The 23,427-nt window shown below is 29.5% G+C and overlaps 2 protein-coding genes across 2 annotated transcripts in view; both read left to right on the forward strand.

Annotated features, from left to right (window-relative positions):
• Window positions 1-23,427, forward strand: part of Vha100-2 (V-type ATPase subunit a family protein Vha100-2) — a gene marked incomplete in the record, with an annotated part of 226,939 nt that overhangs the window by 176,172 nt on the left and 27,340 nt on the right. The window contains 2 exon segments of the mRNA XM_067050852.1: window positions 21,496-21,616; window positions 22,788-22,964. Coding sequence (XP_066906953.1) covers window positions 21,500-21,616; window positions 22,788-22,964 — 294 coding nt within the window.
• LOC106684339 (V-type proton ATPase 116 kDa subunit a 1) overlaps window positions 1-23,427 on the forward strand; it is a 128,835-nt gene that overhangs the window by 52,464 nt on the left and 52,944 nt on the right. The gene's annotated exons all lie outside the window — the stretch shown is intronic.

Here is a 23,427-nt window from a genome sequence, read left to right on the forward strand (position 1 = left end):
TATATATAGTGTTTATAGTAGTCTAAGTATATATAGTGTTTATAGTAGTCTAAGTATATATAGTGTTTATAGTAGTCTAAGTATATATAGTGTTTGTAGTAGTCAAGAGTTTATGAACATAAATACCAAAGGTATCCTGATCGTTTTTGTGAGAAAAAACCGTAGTAAAAAATCATTTTCTTTAAATTCCCTCATATCCAACGCACAAATCTATCACAGATAAAGTAAAATTCATTGTAATTTCATAAACATAAGACTGATTTTAACACGATCAAGGCGAAAGTGTGCGGGCGTACCCCACCAGGTGTTGATTGGGTTTACTTGACTCATTGTTAAATACTTGGCATTGAATCTCATTTCATAAAAATGTTTTTTTTAAAATGCTTCGTCATCTTTTTATGTCTTTGAGCTGAATGTTACAAATCCATGATGCTTTTTACGAGATCATATCATGAGTTTACGGGAATTAAAAGGCCTTTAAAATTAAGCATAACATCCTAGGCATTTAGGATACATAAAATTTGAGAATTGCTCTAACTTTTCTTATTGGAAATTGTATTGCGTCATAGAGATTATGTTACCTGTAATAAAAAGACTCCTCACCCGAGGTATTTCCATCGATATTAATCAAGCAGGTAAAATAGCATTTTCCCCCTGAAAACTGAAATAGCCAATCTTCAGATAAACCCGATTTTTCAGCCGAAAACCCAAACAAAAAGTCAAAAGGCGATATAATTATATATAAGAGCTCTAATGATAGAACAGTCTCAAATTCCCGTAAGAGCTATATCCTCAATAACCCGGAGTGGTCACTAGTTGCGATTAGAACAGGCGTTAAGAGCTGTTTAATTTTTCTACACGCAAATGACTCTTAATATAGAATTCCTTGCGTGTTGTAAACACTATGCGTCGTCTGTAGTTCAAATATTTTTTTCAAATAACTGTTTTATTTTTAAAGTTTAATTTTTTAAATATTTAGTTCGTGCTCGATTTGGTATTAAACTTTTTATAATACATATTTTTGAATAAAAAGGATTAAATTATTACTCAGAAATAAACAGGGAAGTTAAACAATTCATTCCAAAAAGAAAATGATATATAGGCTATGTTAATTGGTTAATAACGTTTTATTCATTTATTGAAATTTACAATTGTATAATAAACTACAATAGGTAAATGTTATCCATAAATTTAAAAACATGATGAAGAATTACTATACTAAGCTAGCACTAGATCGGGAATAGATTAGGATAGAAGGTTTTAATGGAGTAGAAAATAGAAGGAAAAAATGAAATGAGTATTGAGGTCTTTACGGATACTATTGTTTGTGATACAATTAGGAGCTTTAAGGTTCCAAGGAATTTGATGATTTTTCCAGAAGGACCCAAAGCTCAATTCATCGGTTGTCCAAACAGAACTGATATTTGTAGTTATCAATATCGGCTTCGTGTGGTGGTAAGAAGAACTTTTCTCTGGTAAATGTTTTAGTAATCGGAACCTAATGACAGTATCTCTTTATTTTTGTCTTGTATAAGGATTGTACGGAGAGTCTGATATCCTCTGTGCTATTAAGAAGAGCAGGCTAAGATGGTTGGTACTTGTGGAAAGGATGGAGCCCTGTAGGCTGCCTAAAAGGATGCTAAATGGTGCACCAGGAGGAAAAAGGAAAAGGGGCAGACCTAAACGTCGATGGCTGGATGATTTGAGAGGGATGGGAATCGAAATTTGGAGGAGTCTCGCTGGAGACCGCGAAGCATGAGGAAGAACGGTGGCAGAGGCCCAGGTCCTAAAAGGACTATAGCGCCCAACAGTGAATGATAAGGATTTCAAGTAAGTCGCTTATCAAGATGATTTCCTAGGCAGCGGAACGGCAATAAGTGGGATATTATTGAAGGATAATAAAGGGTAAGAGGTCATGGGTTAAAGACGAATAGTAAAAGAAATTTGTTGAGGTTTATTAGAAATTATTTTAATCGTTAACCGTGGATGATATATGTGAGGAGATGATTGGGGATGCTGTCAGTCAAGAACACAAATAAGTGAAACATGAAATAAAAATCTGTATTATCTCTCTAGGAAGTCTGGTGAGTCAATTCTTTTAAAATTTTTTGAGGTTAATCACTTCACATGGGACAGTGGTCCCGAAACGTTGTACAATGTCATGAATAAATAAATAATAATTCATTCAAATGATGGAAGTGATTAACCTCAAAAAAATTTAAAAGAAATAAAAATGTAGGGTTTGGGATGCAAAGGTTGGATCGTTTTTTTACGGGTAACAAGTGTCATCACAAGTCGTGATGACACTATTAAGATATCAGCTGATTAAACCGTTTAGAGAATGGGAGGAACATTGGCGCATTGAAAAGAAGGATGGACAAAGAAACTTATAAATGTGCTGTTATGTATATATTGTGAATATATGCTTTTACGTGTATCCATTATGCTGTGGTAGAGATGGATTCATAGAATACATTAGTAAGTAAAATGGGATATAAACAGTACATAAAAAAAAAAATTGTTCTACTGTCTTCCATTTTTATGTACCAGTAATCTTTTTCCAGTAAGTACTTATACCAATAATAGATAAAACAAAAATTCATTTAAAGAATGAATGGGTCAGCTGTCCTCGTATGCAAGTCATAATAAACTCTGTATGGACCTTATATAGTTTCATTCAAGAATATTACTAACATCAAGGCACTATCTTGTTGATCCAAGGGAAGGTGTCGTTTTGCGTTTTTCAGCATAACTCCTTATTTAGCAAATATGTTGACTAAAGTCAATAATTTAATTAATCAATTAATATGCATTTACACATGCATATATTTACTATACGAGTGGGTTAAAAATAAAGAGGAACAAGTGATAATTTTGCTAATAAGATTTATGGTTACTATCTACCTGAACCTGAACTAAATCTACCTTTCAGTATTGGCAAGGATATGAAATTATAAATAATTAATTAATGATTATTGGCAAAAATTAATCAAATAGCGACTAAAAGTCTGATTAACAAAACTTGTATTTAGTAGGTTAATTAGTTAGTAGTTAGTTAGTATATTAGAAATTAGTTGGTAGGTATACTTCACTTCGAATTATATTAATATTTTTGAGAGTTAAAACTTATTTCATCAATGGTATTAGAATTACATTTTGATGTATGGAAAGCCCTACATGAGGCAGTAGAGATTAGAGGGCGTTCAATTTCGAGGAAAAATTTATTTTTAGGTGAACTTGAGGTATTGGTACTGGTTGGGGAACTACAAATATTAGAACTAGAAACTTCTCATTGGTTTATGGAAAGAGTCGGCCTCCATGCATTTGAGGGGCGTGTGATTACATAAAAAAAAAATCAATTTAATATAGGAAACTATTAAGCTTGTTGTAACTGTATGACTGTTCTTAGACTTTTTTATATAAAAAATTTGTTGTTAATTTTTGAAAATAATTTTTTTTCGAAGAAACAATATACTGTTCGTAATATTTATTATAATATCCTGTACGTTGCAAAATCCTCATGCTCATTAATTATAAACTGCTTGACAAAAATAATTAATAACCTGTTAAAAATACACCTATCTCTACCTAGACACTTATCTCTGGAAAAAGTTTTTAAATATTCATCATATTCACTCTATTGAATGCAAATTATTAGCTGACGTATCTATTATTTTAAAGGCCATAATAATAAGCATATTGCGCTATAAAACGTAATTTTTATCTGAAAGTTTCATATTTTCCTTAGTTCCTTAATAATGATATTAATGTTGTTTAAATAAATTATTAATTATTAAATAATAATAATTTGTATCCATTATAGTCCCAAGACATTTTATTTTCTCTTATAGTCCGACGTTTCGGCCAATTCGACCATTCTAAGGGGCAATCCTAATACAATTTTTGAACTAAATGATTAAAAAACTCAACTTCATGCAGGCTATTCTGCCCAGGTCAAAACAACAATTACTAATAACAATTGTTGTCATAAAGTTTTAACAAAGAAGTGACTGTGATAAATGAATTTTAGTTTTGTTATTAATGTGAAAATTGGATAATTAGAAATTGGTGTTGAGACTATAAGGGATAAAAATTAAATTATTTATTTAAACAACATTGACCAGTCTCAAGAAAGTATCTAAGATTATAAATAAAATGATATTAATTTTTTTTCTATATTACCTTATAGCCAAATATTAATATACTAACAATGCTAGAATGGCTCTCATTATGATCAACCCTCAATTATACTGACAGATTCTTACAAGAAATTCAATTGCTAAACAGTTTTAGACTTTTTTTACGCATTTTAGACGTTTTACGGTTTTCCATACCTTTTTTTAAAAAATAAATCGTCAAACAATTAATGAATTGAAGCCGGTTTTTAAGATTTACACCATCATAAGTTCCGAATCAAAAAACTGTTCTTGATGAATTTGTCTTAAAATTTGTTTTAATATTAGACTACATAAAAAAGTACCCCATATCACTGGGTATCACAAATTTAAAAAAAATTGAAACTGCAACAGGGGGTTTTGGACTCTTTCGTACATCACCTATAAATGCTGTATATGTTTTTCGACCTCATTATAGTAGAAAAATTACTTGTATCCATACATGGATTAAAATTATACATGTTTAAATCATTTAAAAAGTTGATATTTAATTTTTTCCTCCATAAAGTTCGTATAATTACTACTTAGTTATTGACCCATTAAAAAAGGATTAGATCTGTAAATAAAAAGTGTGAGTTATAACTATCAAATATATTATAATTATATAATTTATTGATTTGTATGATTATTCGAATTTATTCAATATAAAAAACTACTAGCCATTCCACGATACATTGTATATTTGCTGTTGAAGCAATTTATCTGTGAAAAAAATAGAATATAAAAGGCACGATGAAGGTCTTTGTTCTACGTGTGTCTAATTTTTAATTACTATCCCTTAGCTTGTGATTACCGCCACTTTTGTTTTAAAGTTTAATGCCAACATGATACGCATTACTTAATTAACGTGTTTTCGTCGTAAAACATCTAGTTTATCTTAAATGGCATAAAGTTACTTAAGCGTATTGCTTCTAACGCATAGGAGCTACTCATTATTTTTTCAAATATATTTCGAATAGATATGAGTACCTATTATTCACAATGAGTAATTGTAAATTAAATAATCCAAATTGATTTTGGAGAAATCTTGGAAATGCCTGATGTTTTCTGGTTTTGGTATTTCATCGTTTCAATATGGAATCAGCAATACTATCTTTTTAACTTAAAATACCGCCAAAAATGAAATGAAAAACTAACTTACGTGATTGAGAAAATTAAATCAGTTTCGAAAAATAGGGGATTAATTCCTTACCGATTAGCTATTCACATTTTTCGGAGCAGTTTTGAGGTTTTGTCGCAAAAATCTTTTTTGACTAGCAGGTTGTTTTTGTATAATTTACACTTAGATCAACGCAGAATTTTACGGATATTTCGTCTCAACCGTAGTGTATTAGGAGACATGTGTAATTTGTTTCGACTTCGTCACTTTAGAATTTTGTGCCAAAGTAGACACTTGTAATAAATAGTCAGAGCGGGATGATGAGGTTTATTTTATAGGACTACCATAAAATAAACTTTAGATTAAATACTTACTGGGTTTTTTTTATTAATTTTTTTTTATTATTTTTTTTTATTTAGGGCGATTGTTTGGCCATTGGGTGGTTCCAAGATTAGCATGTGCTCTAAAACATTTATCATATTTCCTTATTATATTTTTTTATACAGTTGTAAATTTAAAAAACATTAATCAACGAATTATTTTATAGTTTGTATTCGTTTTTCGCTGTTAATAAAAATGTGAAATAGTTAATTATTTCAAATAACGAAAATTGAAGGCACTTAGGAGAAAGATTTTTTTTTAATTTGTCATTTCAGCCCAGTAAGACTATTTCAAGTAAAACTAAGCTGATATTGAAGACTATTTAAGCTTATTTTTATTTTATTATTTATTGGGAAACTACATTTGGACAAACGACTAAACTGGAATCCTGAGTCTGAAAAAACAGGAAACTTCACGCAGATTCCGACTATTACAGCACAACTAGACAAACGGTCTAAGTCCAACTCATTACAAAAAACTGATCTACATGACAATAATAAGGCCCATCTGGATATACGGAGTTGAGCTTTGGGACTCCACTAAACCTTCGAATTCCTCTCGTATCCAATCCTTAAAATCCAAAATCCTTCGTAAAATCCTCAATGCTCCTTATTTTGTTACTAATAAAACCATCTATAAAGACCTAAATGCTCCTTATGTAACCGATCTAGCCAGAACCCGATATCATTCCTTCCATTATAAACTCCCCAACCACCCAAACCCACTAGTTTCTAACCTTGCTTCCTCTTCCATTCCTAGCAATCCTCCGAGGCGCCTGAAAAGAAGATGGCCTAGTGACCTTATATTGTAAAATGTTTTTAGAGTTCTACTATTGGATAGTTTCTGTACATCCTGTATCATATCATTATCATTATATCATAATGATCAAATTTGACTATTTTTTATACAGTTGTAAATATCAATAAATAAATAAATAATAATAAAATTTATTGGAAAATTTTTAGATTCCATTTGTGAGACCTAGTAGGGAAAGTATCCTGAAAAGTACTATATCCCAAGTGATTGATAAGAAATCCTCATCCATAGATGATAAATCTGTTATCGAGATGCCGACAAGCTATCAGCACCCTAACGATATTCCCCTGCCTCCTAAATCATCTGCCTCAATCAGAACCTCGATGGAAAGCAGAATCGACTCCTAACGAGCAACTGTTCGATACAAATTGACGCAATTAGCAATGAATGGTCCTTTCATTAAGCAGCCGAACTGCTATGTATAGTGTTAGGGTCCGTTAGCCTGAGGGCATTGTCAGAGCTCCTCAACAAAGCTCTTCCAGCTCTCTTCTCCATAACATAAATAAAAGATGACTGAAATGGCACTTTCCTGCCACCTGGTACAGGAGTTGACTGCATTACAAAATTTAAAGCGAAGCTTTTGAGTACAGCTTAATATAAAAAAAAAGAAAAAGTTAAATTTTTATCTATATAGGATGCCCCAAAATTCATTTTGAATATTTCAAGATGTTAAAGTAGACCTCATTAGTAACGAAAATGTTTTTATAGACAGTGATACAGTGAAGGAGAAAATTAATATTTTATTTTATAGTTATGTTTTTTGTTTAATAGGAAGCAATAACGAAAAATCTATCTAAGTTTTAAGTATTCTTAATCGCTGCTTAGTAAAGCTAGATATTATTTTCTGTAAAAACAAGTTAAATTTACTTTTGTCAAAACAAACTGAAGGAGATTTCTGAGTGGTGAAGTAGGAGGTAGTTTTCGTAAAATCCTGAATTATTCGTGAGTTTTTGGCAGTCTCATACTGGATTATAAAGTTTTCACTTATAGAAAAACTTTCTTGTTTAGTAAAATTTATGTCCGGATTTGTTAAATTGGGGTATATTGCCGAATAAACTGAGATCTGTCTCGAGTAGTGTGGATTTGAAATTCGGCGTAATCTTGGTAATCCGAAATTAATTGCTGGAGGGGATGTTAAGATTACAGAAAGTATTAAGAAAAGTGATGTAAAAATCTACAATATAAATTTATATAATTTTTTTTTTTACATATGTGAAATTGGAAAATCCGTAATAATGTAAGCTATGCTTTGATTTGTTAAAATGTTATTAACAATTAGATCTTGTAAATGAGCACTTAATCAGTATATAACCATTTCTTTTTTAATGATATAAAATAAAACAATTAAAACAAGGAACAGTACTTTTCAATCACAAGATCTAATTATAAATCAAACTGTTCCAGTAAAAGATATAATTTTAAAATGTTATATATTTCTTGATTTTTCAAACATTTTTTAACACTCATATGGTTAAAGCGATTTATTCCAATTATCTTTCAATCGATGTAATCACTCACTTGTGATATATTTGTTGTTGCAAACAATTTTTTTTTTTTTTTTCATTTTTATATTGTTGAATAATGTTCAGTCAACAGAGATTTTTCAAGTCCCTATTTAGTCATGCGAAGGTACCTCTGTGAAAAACATTTCATGATTAATTAATATAATTTAAATGTATTCTTTTTTTATTATCAAAGCACTTATGACCTCAATGGTTGCCCCAGAGGAATATTTTTACATAATTTTCAATAGACTCAGCGAATAATAGTTTTACCATATTGAGATATTACTGGAATCCTTGATGGCTGTTTTAAACATGGGGATGAATGAAAAATGATTCATTTTTATTTTATATTTTTTAGTAGAATGCTTTTTTTTTTTTTTAGATATTACAATCTGTCACAATATTGTGGGCAATAGGTAATTGTGATGAATGACCACATTTATACTAAAATAAAATAAAATAAGAATGAAAATAAATGAATACATGAAAGAAATAAAGAAAAAAAAAACAATAATCATTCCCCATGTTTAAAAAAAAACAAGTACATAAAAATAAATAAAATCTCTCTTAAAATATATATATATATATATATATATATATCGGTGCATCATTGATAGTGAGCCAGTGGAGGCTGAGCAAATGCGCTAAAGCTGCAAACACTGAGTAGAATGTTAATGAAATTTCTCTGTAAAATAACAAACCTATTCATAAAATTCCAAAACCAGCGAGTCCATTATCAATTTTATTATTATTATATTTTTTTTTACCTTAACAATGTGATAATAAATTATAATAAAGTGAAACACACACACACACACACACACACACATGCATTTTATCTATTACCGGGAAAAAATTCTTTCACCTCGTGAAAATCTAAGACCGAACATTTTCAAATGTTCCGTTAAAACATTTCAAGTTTTTTAAATTTTTGTTAATAATATTAATATATGGATTAAGGTGTATTATGAAAATATTACAGTACTTTTTAAAAGTAATACGTATATTTGTATATTAGGCAGAATATCTTATTATTGTATATCAGAGTATGATAAAAAATCGTGGTATTTTTACTATAGATTTTTTAGTCAGCTCTTATCGTACCCTTCAAGAGATCGGCCCCAGGGATCTATCACATGGAAAAAACCAAACATTAAAGACAATGTTGAGTATACTGATAATGAATTAATTGAAAAATTATCTAAGTAATTGAAAGTAAATTAACTAATTGCTTTAATTTGCATTAAAATGCGCTTGTAATGGATTGTGCAATGAGATAATATTTTTGATAAAAGTCGTACTAAATCCTCATCCAACAGCATGTACTACTAAATAAAAAGCATACACCGGGTCATAAAGTTTATTTTTATTTATCGATTTATGAATTTATTCATTTGATATAAAGACATAAATTATAGCTATTTTTCCTGTGTTACAACGATCCCTCGTCATGCTGTTTTCCAGTGTTGGCATTAACTTTCCTGTATATGAAAAATGATTTTAACTATGTTAATGTCAAGTTTAATTTCTTCCATTCTATTTTTTTTTTCGAATTTATGATATGCTGCCCGTTTACGAGAATGAAATACGTTTACATGAAATCTAAAACTTATTTACTTGGTAACTCTTAAATAAAATATTTAGGTGTTTTGGGGTTTAGGGTGCATTTTATAACCGTTTCATAACCTCTTATGAAAGAACGTTTTCCCCGACATTTGGATACCCCCTGCGGTCCTCTTAAGATCAAATAAACCAAGTTCTGTTATGTGGGGTTGTTTTCAAACCAGAAAATACAAGCGGGGGCGAATTTTAGTCAAGATTTCGTCATATCCAAATGTTTTATCCTGTTTTAGTTTTATTGTTTTTCCTGTTTTTGTGACAGTAACAAAAGTACCTATAATAATTTAGGATTGATTAAAAGATTCAGATAAAAAATCCAGATCTACGCTAAGTCAGTGTTACTATTTTTGTTTCCTATATATTTTATTTTATATGAGAATGTTAGGAAATTGAGTCATGTAAATGTAAATCTTGTATATTTTATAAGAAGATGTCTTAAATTTACTTTTTTGTTTTGTATCATTAAAAAAAAATCACTTAAGTTATAGGAAGATCGTTGATTGGTCGTGTGTAATTAATAAAAAGGAAGATGATCCGGGTTCAAATAGTATTAAATACTATTTATTAAATGCCAACCTTTCACCCCACTTTGCAGGGGTTCATCAAGCCTAAAATACGAGATGCAAAAACTAAAAATATTACAGGAAGGAAGACGTAAAATAGTATCAATATAAAATAAACTTGAATAAACAATGGTAAGAATAAAAAATAAGTAACAATAGCAAGAATAAAAAAAAAATTAAAAATACTTAAAATATACAGTTATAAAAGTACAGGAGACGTACATAAAACAAAAACAATACGGAATGAAAAGAAAGAAAGAAAGAAAGTAGATATTAAATAAACGTCTTAAAAGAATAAATATAATTATAAATAAAAATAAAATTTATATTTATTCTTTCAAGACATTTATTTAATCTCTACTGTTTTTTCCCATATTGTTTTTGTTTTATGTACGTCTCCTGTACTTTTAACTGTATATTTTACGTATTTTTAAAATTTGTTTACTCTTGCCATTGTTACTTATTTTTTATTCTTATCAATTTTTATTCAAGTTTATTTTATATTGATACTATTAATGGCTTCCTTCCTTTTATTTATATGTAATTACTTATCACTTTATTTTTACATAATATTTATCCTAGCTTAAATTACCTTCTTGTATCTTATTGTTGTAATATTCTTAGTTTTTTTTTTGTAGCTGTTTAGCCCTGATGAAGCCCTGCAAAGTGGGGCGAAATGTCGGACATTAAAATATTTATAAACTATTTGTTCTTTTTTTTTACTGCAACCCTGACCATCTTCTTAGATTAATATATTTTGTATAAAGATAATATTATTTAGTTTTAGTGCCCATTGATACTTTAGTAGTTATTAGCGCCATTGATTTTCCATTATCGTATTTTTTTCAGTTTTATGTTTTTTCTCATCTGTACAGCTGCTCCAAAATTTGAATTCGAATCAAGTAGACGTTAAGGGAGGAGCGCATTTTACATTTCTGACTATTTTTTTCTCTCCTCTTTCAATTTATTCTTGGGTTTTAATGAAACGATTAAATGAAGACATGAGTGGGTTGGATCCAGATGTATTATAAAAAATACATTTCGAGAAAAATTTTATCGAAAAAAATTATGATTTTCTATTCCTATTTTGAACCGAAAAACTTAATCCTAAGTGCTGAAGACCTGCTAAATTTAATGTTCAAACAAATTATACATGGTTGATATTATTTAAAATATTCCTTCAACCAAAAATCCTTATTTTTCCATAAATGTTACTTAATATGTCCATCCATTCATGGCTTCAAATAACTATTCATGTGTTCTTCAAAGAAAAATGTCTGAAAATACGATATTAGTAACATAAATCTGGTGCTTACTTTTTTTATTCGTTTATTTTTTAAATAATGGCAGAAAATTGGATACGAAGATTAAATTTTAGTTGAACCATAAAATATCGTGACTGTTTATTGATAATGATATTTGCATTAAAATTTAAAACTTAAAACAAACCCATATAGCTATTAATTAATTTTTATATTTTTCAAGTAATTGGCTTATGAGCTATTACTTTATTTTAAAAATGGTGAAATAATCTGAACACGAAAACAGAACTCTTCTTGTTTATATACAAACTCTGTTGCTTATTATTTTTATTCAGTTTTACATTTCGGAAGTAGACATACAATTTGCGATTATATACTATCAACTTTAGAAGTTATATCTTTTATAAATACGATTACTTCTTGATGGATTGGGTCCAGAGAACAACGGTAGTCTAAAATTGTATTAACCTACACTGGTATATATTTATATATCTTGGCAAGCGGTTTCGACCAATAACAGACATGGTGGCAACCGAAATAGATTAGATTCAACAATGTTTAGCCTTTCAATAGATATTATCTTCAATATGATTTTTAGTACGTATTTAAATCAATTTACAAATCTTAAATTTTATTCCGCGGTTATTCGAAACCGAAGTGGTCATTAATGGTTTATTGGATGTCGATAAAACTCGTACTGAACACTCGTACCAGAAGATTCTTTGAATGTACATACCTTGCACAATTTTCCTATCAACAATAAATAACTCGAAGATTCGAAACCGGTTAATTAGTTAATTTTTAGCTTGTGTGAATGAATCACTTAAAGACGAAACGCCAATTTTTAAACTTACAGAATAGAAAATTATTTATTTATATATTCCACATTATATTATAAAAATACCAGCATTTTAAAATACCGTATGCCAATGAGATTTCCTATGGCTTATCCAATCCCAATCGTACTGTTTTTGTTTTTTGTTTTTTTATTCAGTTATTATAATTGAAATGCGTCATTAATAATTATTTAAAGTTCAAAGCATATTTCATTAAAAAATAGTAATAAACTTATTTCTGCATTTAGCATTTAAAATATCCATTCACTAATTATTATATATTTTATTCATTAAAGAATTAAAGTGATCATTCATACTTTTTAAAAAAGGATCCCAATTTTAAAAAAGTACATGAATCGGATCGTGACTCTTCAATAATTATTTCAAACAAAAAATCAAGACTTGGTGTTGTATTTAAGCTTTAAGTAAGTGGGATTGTGTATCATAGAAAACGAAATGGTGAATGCAAATTTTTAATTAATAAATAATTAAATTTAATTAATATGTTAATCAAATCAAACAAACACGATTAATCAACACCTATAAACTCCCTAACCACCCTAAGTCACTAGTTTTTAATCTTGCTTCCTCTTCCATTCCTGACAATCCTCCGAGGCGCCTGAAAATAAGATAGCCACGAGACCTGCTAATGTAAAACGTCATTAGAGTGCTATCAATGGGTATTTTCTCTACACGCCTTTATCACTCAATCACAAACTAAAATCAAATTTGCTGGGTGTATGTATGTAAATGTACAGTTGTGAATTTCAATAAATATATAATTAAAAAAAATTATTTTTTCTTTTATTCATATTTTTTTTTCTTGATGATATTTCGGATACTTAATAGTAGAGGTCACTATTTAGTCTTTTTATGACCATAACCATTTTGGAAATGTACACATTTTTGGTCCTAATTTCCAAAAAATTATGAAATTTTTTCAGCATTAAAATTATATATTTTTATCTATAATAATTATAATATAATCTTTATAAGTAACTTAATTATCACAATTACTATTTTGTTTTTCAGTGTAAGGTGTGGTCAGAGAAAACGTATTTCATAAGAAACAGCTTGTACACTAAATTATAAGTTATAGCGGTCGAGTTTTAATCTACTCTGCTTGAGTTGAAAATTTGCATTTTTTACACGTTTCCTCCATTTCTTACCATCTCTTAATAACGGGATAGCTTCAGTATTAAAAAAATTTCAAGAATTCTTATGACTTGCTTTGCATTTTATCTCAAGAGATTATCATTTCTAAATAATTTACCATTACATTTCTATAATTTTGTAATAATATAAATTTATAATTATTGTCAATTTATTACAAATTTAGTAAATAAAATTCATTCCTAATACTTTCAATATAAATCATAAGCCGAACAATTTAATATAAGATATTATAATGATTATGTTCATAAATTGTTTAATATGGAAATGAATACCAAACATTCCATCTGATCCAGTCTTAAAAGAGTTCACTTCTTAACTGTTTAAGAAAAGTATTCCCATAGCTCACATATATTCACTTCAATTAAAAGAAAAATTGAACAATATAATTAGTATTCAACAGAAACATTAAAATATAAACAATATTAATTACATAACTGGAACTTACAGGCTTGATGATTTTGAATCTTGGAATATTATCTATATTATTATAGTTGTACTCTTGCGGGTAACCTATTCTTGATCTTTTAAAAATTATTTTATTTGTAAATTGATTTACATATTATTGACTTATGGCCAAGTTTCTCTTCCATTTCTATATTTCATTTTTTATTTTATCATACAACAACGTTTTGGGATATCTATTGACCTTCTTCCGAACACAAATTGCTTTAAAACCCTTCTTCTTCTTGTCTCTTAAATATTGACCAAATATATTTCATTCTTATTAAAAAAATTAATTGCAAAGAGTAAGGTTATTAACTTCAATTTAAAAACTTGGTTATCTTGACTCGTGACGCAGTATGTCGTTATAATTGAGACGTTGAGAGTAAAGTGGTGTTAGTCATAATGTTCTCAAAAAATTAAATTAAAAAATATGTTTTATTAATCACGGAGTTCGTCAATTTCAAATGCTCTTAAATAATTGGATATGTTTGTGACTCATCAGTCTTAAAAATAAATAAATAAATAAACTGTTATTTCTCACTAAAACTTTTATAGAACTTTCCGTAAAGTTTTAAATGTTTCTCTAGTTATGACTTACACCACTTTTACAACAGCTTAATTGTATGGAATGTTCATTAGGGACAACTGAATTATTTCTTATTTTATTTATAATCTTTACATTTTTTTAAGACTGGTTAATATTGTATAAATAAATAAAACTTTATCCATTTTAGTCTCAAAGTATTTTTTTATTCCTTTATAAGTCAGACGTTTCGGCCATTCCGGCCATCCTCAAGGATAATCTATTACAATTTTATTTATTTAAACATTATTTATTATTGTTACTCATTGGGTTTTTGTACTTGTTTGTATTTTTCTTAAAATAAATTCTGTACATACTGAAACAATAAGTCTAAGTAATCAATCTTTTTCCGAATGATTTTGACAACAACCTGGCATGAACGGTTGAGGTCGTCAGTCTTCTAGCTCTTGTAATGCAGCCCAATCACTGCCACCATTTACTTTTAGAACTTACTAAAATATCACTTTAGTTGTTTCAACATTTCACAAAATCTCTTTTGGAGATTGTTCAATAGTCAGTACAAAGTAATTGATAGAATTTTTTTGTATCTAATTTATAATCTATCAAATGTTTTTATTCGTTCCATATAATGTAGCTTAGATTTCTGTACTAAATCCCGTAGTTTTTATGATCTTAAAGGTTCCTAGATAATATCTGTGGCTAAGAGCACATTACCGTATCTCGTATAAAAGTAAGCATCAGTCGGAATGATTCTACTCAATCAAGTCAGTCTGCTTTTGAATGATGAATGCCATTCCGAGTGACCTTTAAGCAATCTCTGTACAGAATTTTTTTACGGAGATTTTCACTTATATGACGAAGAATCTTTCTTATTTATGTCATTTCCTTGGTTGGTTTAACGTTTGAAATATGGTTCAAAATGATTTTTAACCAAATTATAATGGCCCATCCGTTGTGCCTATCTTCTGGAATCCTGGATTCCAGCCTAAGACAAACATCAAAAAGATTTAATCTATCCCAGACATCTCCTAACTTAAGAAAGAACGCGAGAAGTATCTGGGTCAGTGTATTGTAAGAAGAACGTCGATGTTTTATAAAATATTCGTGCCACTATGAAAAAATCACATTTTTTAAAAGTTCTGTAATTATAATAAACTTTTATTAACTACTACCACCATATAATGTAAAAATAACTATATTGTAAGGACCATTATCATTCTATGTCCGAATTTATATAAAAACACCTCCCTCACCCTCGGAAGATAATTTGGATAATCCATGACTCAACTGCCTTGGCTTCTTTAAACTTTCTTTTAAATTTACAAGCCCCTCCAATTTAAGACAAAGATTAAGGTGAAAGTGGGGCAATTGGATGCAATTTGTCATTGTTTTGCCTTAGCCTATATCCTCCCGATTACAGTATTTTTATTTTCTCTTTCATTTCATCAATGGTCTTCTAAAATAAAAAATTGTTTTATAATGTTTTTAATATGAGTTATAAGCTATACAATTGATTTAAAAGAAGTAATTAAATCACATTTACCCTTCGACGTAAACCCATGACCTCTTCCCCTACAATATCCTTTAATAATACCCCACTTATTCCTGTCGAACAGATCCGTTACTTGGGACTACATCTCGACAAACGACTGACATGGAATCCTCATACAAGACTAAAAATACAAGAAACTGCTCGTAGATTCCGACTATTGCAACATTTACTAGACAAACGGTCTAAATTGCCAATCCATTACAAAAGACTGATCTACATGACTATAAGGCCTACTGGACATACGGAGTTGAGCTTTGGGGCTCCACTAAACCATCAAATTCCTCCAGAATCCAATCCTTACAGTTTAAAATCCTTCGTAAAATCCTTAATGCTCCTTACTTTGTCACAAATCAAGTCATCCATCAGGACCTCAATATTCCATATGTTGCTGATTTGGCCAGAACCAGATACCGTTCCTTCCATAATAAACTTCTCAACCACCCAAATCCACTTGTTTCAAACCTTGCTTCTCCTTCATTACCTAATAATCCTCCTAGGCGTCTGAAAAGAAGATGGCCTCGAGATCTTCTCCTCTAGAAATGTTATTGGAGTTCTATCAGTGGGTAGATTCTCCACATGTTTTTATCATGTCACAATGTCACCTACAGCAAATTTATTTGTTGTATATATGTGTATACAGTTGTAAATATCAATAAATAAATAAATAAAAAAAAAAAAAAAGAAGAAGTAATTGAAATTTAGTAATGCATTCTTTTTTATTTGTTTTATCGTGTTAACATTATTAGCAATTACCGACTTTTGAAGGATGTGTACTGAAACCAAAAAAAAAATGAAGATTTTCCATAGTACTTCGTATTTGATAGACATAACAAATTTTTTGTCAAATATGAATTTTTTTATTGCCTTCAATGAATTGGGTATAGTAGTGGGTAAAAGTTTTGAGACTTATTTTGCTATTGTGCTTTAAAAGTATTAATACTTACTATTAAAATCGTTAAATTAATAAAAACAATTGGAGAAGAAAGAAATAAAATATCAATTCAGATCCTAAATAATAACCAAATTGAAAAAGCAATTAATGGAGTGTATAAAAAAAAAATTACCGTTTTATCAAATTCAATATTTCAAAGGACTGTAAATATTTCAACCCTATTTAATACTTACAAATACTTAATAATCCCTTTAGAGCATTCTCTAAGCTTGTTTAACCCCATCCGACTTCTTCAAAGAAAAGCCTTAGTTTAGTTATTTTTTTGAAAGAAGAAACATTTCAGTTTCCTACGAAGTTCTCGTAATATTAAGGCGTTACATGAAAAAAAAAAAAATTCACAGCCACTAAAGCAACTCGTGAAATTATTTAATATGAAGTGGAAGGTGTCCTTGACCAGCGCACTGTGTGGCGTTGGTTTGAAAAATTTAGCTCCCGGCGAACATTAATGGATATTGAGTCAAATCCATTCACAAGTACTCGCAAACTTGCCAGGGAGTACAATGTGTCGAAAGATACTGTTAGTCGCCATCTGCTCTCTATGGGGAAGGTGAGAAAGAACAGTACACTGGTCCCTCCGCGAACTTACTCCTCACCAATTGCACTTCCCGTCGAAAAAGAAAAGTTTAAATAACTTCATGGGTTGGAACTTCTGACTCATCCACCATTTAGTCTGCACCTCGCACCATCGGATTACTACTTGTTTCGATCCATGGCTCATTTCCTTGAAGGGAAAAATTTTTATGATTTTTCGGAAGCTGAAATTGTGGTCGAAGAGTTCTTTGACATCATCGTGGGATCGGGCAATTGGCTAGCAGATGGCTAATGAAGGTAGATGTCAATGGACTATACTTTGATTATTAATTGTATTTTATATCAAAGAAATAACAATGCAAATATTTGGTTGACAAACGGTCATTTTTTTTATACACTCCCTTATTTTACCATAGAGGATAAGATGACCTAGGCAAGGCTAAAAAAAAAAACTGTTCATTGATAGCCAATAATTTATTATTCTTTTTTTTTTTTAAGATTTTGAAATCCTTTGTTGGTCGTCACAAATTTCCATTTCTACTTTATACTTTTAAAAAGATAATTGAAGTGAAGCAATAAGTAGTCTAAATTTCGACCTCCACCTTCCCCTCCCCTGGAAAAAAAAAGTTCAGGAACAAAAAAAAGTTGGACTACGACTATAAAGTGAAGAGTATATAATATAAGAGTATATCATAATAAGAGTATATAATTGGGTTTTTTTCTAGCCATTTCCAAAATCTTAAGTCAAGCTATTTAGATAGCGAGATTGCTTTCGGGTATTTCGCTATTTAGGGACCTACCCGTTCACTTGGTCCGCTTCTTACTGCTTACTAGGAATGAAGGATTGTCGATTGTCACAATCGATACATACATTGATTAGTACTATGGATTATTTTTCTATCTATTGTTTATGTGCGCACTTTTTGAAGTGGTATTTCTCGCTAACACTCAACCATCCTCTCACCGATATAGATTACCAGTAATCTTATGTTGAAAAAATACCTGCCTTGAGTATTCTAGGAACATTCTTTACTTTAACCATTTCTTTTTCAGCTAACCCAAGTACGGATACATTGTTTCTTTGGAGAATGTTAATATTTATTAACTAAAAGAACTAAATTCCTCCGATGAGTTGTTGCTGAACTATTCTATTGAAAATGTTGGTTATAAGTAAAAGGTCATTTTTTTATTAGCATTAAGAAAAATGTTTCTGTCAACTCTGTGTCATCTAAAAGTTTTCTCTGAAACCGTAAAGGTTGACAGTCAGAATATTTTAGAGCGAAAGGAATTTTTTGAAAAGTAATTTTTGGTTACCTGAGCGAATTAATTTAAATATTTATATTGCTTTTAACTTCTGTTTATGTATTTGATTTTTTTTTTCAATTTTGTTCGCATCATTGTTTAAAATTTTCTTTCTGATTACTTTATACGGTAATTTTAGTCAATTCATTTAAAATTTTTTGAGGTTAATGACTTCCATTTTGAATTAATTATTTATTAATTATTCATAACGTTGTACAACGTTTGATCAAATATTCCATAATCGATCGAAGACGGTTAACAAGTTTCCTTTAAAAACGTTCCCAAATGTTTAAGTTATTGTTAAGATAATCATAATACAAAACATTCAGCATTCTAATTTAATAATGCTAATTTTTCAAAACGTGATATTTTAAAAAAATAACCAACTTTTAATGCCTTGGAGTCTTAGTGATGAATTTAAAGAAAAGAAAAAGTGAAGTAAACAAAGGCAAGTATTCCAAAAAAAAACATTTATAATTACGAAGCTGTTACGCAAGAGCAAACCTGTTCTTGAGGAGGCGAGGTGATGAAGCCATATATCCTTCCAATTCTTACTATCACGTTTCAGTATTGTTCGAACCTTGGCGACTTTCAAAGGATTTTAGTTTTATAATTCCTATGAAAAGCTATCAGAGGATCGGCAAGTTCGAGTAACAGAACCACAGAAGTTATGCCAACGGAAATTGCATAGGTGCGGTTGAGAACGATGAGGAAAAGTTGGTGTCAGGAAGACTCGAACCAAAGATTGGAATCAGTTAAAAAATATCGGAATAAAACTCAACGTTTATAAAATATAATTATTGATCTCTTTCGGAATAATTGAGTAGTTTCATGTGTTACAACACAAAAATAAAATAAATATGTTGGAAAAAGTAATAATTTCAGTAGAAGATAATAGGTTCCGTTGAAAACTATATATATATATATATGTATTATAACGAGCAAAAGTTGTGTAAGTCATTCTGTTCTCATCACAATTCAATCTCAAAATAGCAAAAACTATTAAAAAAACCAACAAACAGTTATTCCATCCAAATATTTTATTGCTTTAATGAAAACTAGGTATAGTTAGTTACCAGTCAAAATCGACGAATCTGCCGAGTATAGTAAGGGAGAATAAAAAAAAACGTTAAAAAAATTAATTTAGAGCTTCGTATCTTTTTAACTACCTGTAACACTAAAAACCTAATAAAACATTATTTTATGAACGGTAAATTTACTAAAATATGAGCCCTAAAAGAGGTCTTTACGTTCAATATTTCCCCGAATATACTTTTTACAAAGCAACATTTCATAAAATATGTTCTGAAAAATCAATTGTTGTTGAATATATTTTGAGAAAAACTAAATCTCAGGAATTATTGGACACTTAGCACTCAGATCAAAGCCAGTTTAATGTTCTATAATGTAGTTTATAACGTTTATCTTCGTAGATTAATTTAATAATTATAAATTATTTTTTTAACGTTTGGAAACAGTCACCCTTTGTTATTCCTCCGAAGTATACTTTGCTGACTCATCAATTTTGACTACTAACGATAAATAGTTTTCATTAAAATGGTGAAAATTGGAGTGAAATAACTGAGTTTTTTTTATCATAGGGCTCTTGTACTAACAAACCAAAGATGGCCAAACCGCGACACGACTTAAAAATTTTGCTGGCCCACGAGATTCATCATACTCTTACAAAATATTTTTATTTTATATTAGCCTAAGTAGTAAAAACGAATGAATTAAAAATATGCATCAAGATATTTTTATATTTAATTTTTGAGTTAAAGATTTCTTTACAATGAGTGTTTAGCATCATTATTATTATGTTATCTATGTCTGCATGTTAGAATAAGAGTAAACACAATAATAATAACTCAATATATTTCATTTTTGCACCCAAAAAAACGTGTATAGTGGGTCTAAATCTAATATATATTTGCGGCCTGTGGAATTATATAGTGCACTTCGAAAGTGGCCCGCAAGATAATTCGGGTTGGCCAGCCCTACGATAGACTATTAACCTGTTAAAAAGAAAAAAATACAGGTTAAGAGCATATGAATGACTTTATAATATTTTATAAGAACAATAACGATCATCTGAAAAAAGTAGATTATTTTTTGCAATAAAGTCACCTTTAAATTACAATTATTTTTTTTAATTCTTCTATGGAGCCCCCTTAAAAAGTGGGGCCCAAGACGGACCGTTTCCTCTCCGCTAGAGGCAAGATAAAAGTTTAGCACTAATATTAACAATAAAACTTCTTATATCGATAAATCAATAAATTCTATTTTTACCCGTTTATTATTTATTTCGCATTTGAAATTTGTTAAATATATAGCATACTGTAAATCTAATTTATACAGATTGTTAGAACGTATGATGAATACATCTTAATTTTAAATATATTGTACCAATACAGTAGAAAAATATGATTCCCCCCTTTTAATATTATCGTTTTTTTTTCTGAATACATTTTTTGTTAAAGATATGTTTCTTGTTATTTCTCTTATTTTTATTCTGATTAAAATATAAAATTTTAATATTAGTGCTAGACCTAATAGATTTTTCTTGACTCTGTTAGGCACTTCAATTATACCGTGCTATCTGATTAACTATTTGTCACTCGAGTTGCATTGAAATAAAAATACGAATTATATTCGGTTATTGATATGTATAATTGTAAGGCATGATTTTTCTTGCACATTTTTATTTATTTATTTTAATTTTTTTTTTCTTTTCCAGGACGATGGGGGACCTATTCAGGAGCGAGCACATGTCCCTGTGCCAACTCTTCATCCAACCGGAGGCAGCTTATGCATCTGTCTCTCTCTTGGGTGAAGCGGGCATCGTTCAGTTCAGGGATGTAAGTCTGACTTATATATCTTTTTTTTTTTTTTGTAATGATGAATTGTAATTTTTTTAAATATCTCATTATTTAATTAACTTATTGGTACTACTCTCAAAATAGGGCTGTTAGGTATATGTATATATTTTAATTTAAGATACTTCTACACTGACTATGATCATTTTAGAAGACGATAGCCCGAATGCATTAAAGCAAAAAGTAAATACTGGTGGATCCGGCCTATGAAAGTAACATTAATGTCGTGACGGACTGTTATCGGAAATTCCTAACAAACTTTTCCTAACAACACCCTCAGCCAATCACTATTATCTTCAGGACCCCTAAATTTTGAAAATCGTAAAACTTATTCTCTCTCACAAATGACTAGATACTAACACTTTTATAAAAATGAACATCAGTAAGAAAGGTCATAAGTAAACTCGTTTACTCTCATAGTTCCTTATTCTGTTTCCTTGGATCTGCTAACCATATTTTACAAGATATTTGGCTGGGTCTATATTGTTACCTAAAAACCTTTTAAATTAAAAACTAAGAAAGATAGAAATGTGTAATCCATCTGTTAGAAAAAAAAATAAAATAAAGATTGTATGGTCATTTCATTATCGTGGATGAAATATTCAAGAAAAAAAAAAGTCAAATTAGGGACTTAACAAGTTTAAAAGATATGGTTTGCTAGCGTTAAAACGTTAAATTAGTCTTAAAAGACAAAATTATCCCTCTACCCCTCACCAAACAGTCGTGTTTTGTGACTTAAACCTAAAATCATGACTCACGTTCATGGTCTGCATTTCGTGATATGTCAGATGGAAATGTGCACTGAGTAAAATGATTCTTATTAGAAGCCTACAATTTGATAAATATTTTTCATTTTATTTATTATATTAATTTAAAAAATAATTTCCCAGTGACATCTCGTGGGGGTCTTAGACATCGTCTATGGACCTGTTGGGATACATTGAACGTTTTTTTAGAATTATTATAAATGCGTCAATTTGTTTAAACTAAGCAATTAAAATAGTTTATGATAGTTACTTATTTCGTTACAGATGAATTAGTTATAAAAATTAGAATTCAGAGAAGATGCCTAACATTCTTTACTAAAATTACTATATTACAGACCATTATTAAGTTTTACAATTTTTTATCTTTGAGAATCTCTTGTCAACAGTTGAACTCAGATATAAGCGCTTTTCAACGGAAGTTCGTCAGCGAGGTGCGCCGTTGTGAAGAAATCGAAAGAAGGCTGAGGTACATCGGTTCTGAAGTGAAGAAAGATGGAGTTGCAGTTCCAGAGCTGCAGAAGATGCCTGCAGCTCCCAACCCCAGGGAGTTGATCGATTTGGAGGTAATTCTGTCATGGATTGAACTATTTAATCTGTATTAAACAATTCATATCATGTATTTCTTTAAATGATCTATAATAAACTAGAGTAACTGCAGAAGTCCCGATGTCTAGTATGCTAAGTTGATAATACTTGATAGACCTACATTAAAATGAATTAATTGAAAGAATTTAACTAACTGCTTCATTGTACATTTTGTGCCACTTTAAATTTATAGGGTTTACAATAAGTTGTTTTTAAAACTATACTATTACAGTTCATGAAGTGTTTGGGGTTCAGTCTTGGTAAGGAGGGAAATTTTGACCAACAGTGATACAAGGATTTATATTATCACTATTATTTATTTGTTATAATTCGTCGTCTTGAATCTAGCCCATATTCATGTACTAATTACCTCTTTCAAAGTAAAGACCAAATTTATGAAATACATTGTTTAAATAATTTTTTTTTTTTTTTTTTTTTTTT

This window comes from Halyomorpha halys, unplaced genomic scaffold (assembly GCF_000696795.3).
Source record: "Halyomorpha halys isolate HHAL.00 unplaced genomic scaffold, Hhal_1.1 Scaffold571.1, whole genome shotgun sequence".
Classification (NCBI taxonomy): Eukaryota; Metazoa; Arthropoda; class Insecta; order Hemiptera; family Pentatomidae; genus Halyomorpha; species Halyomorpha halys.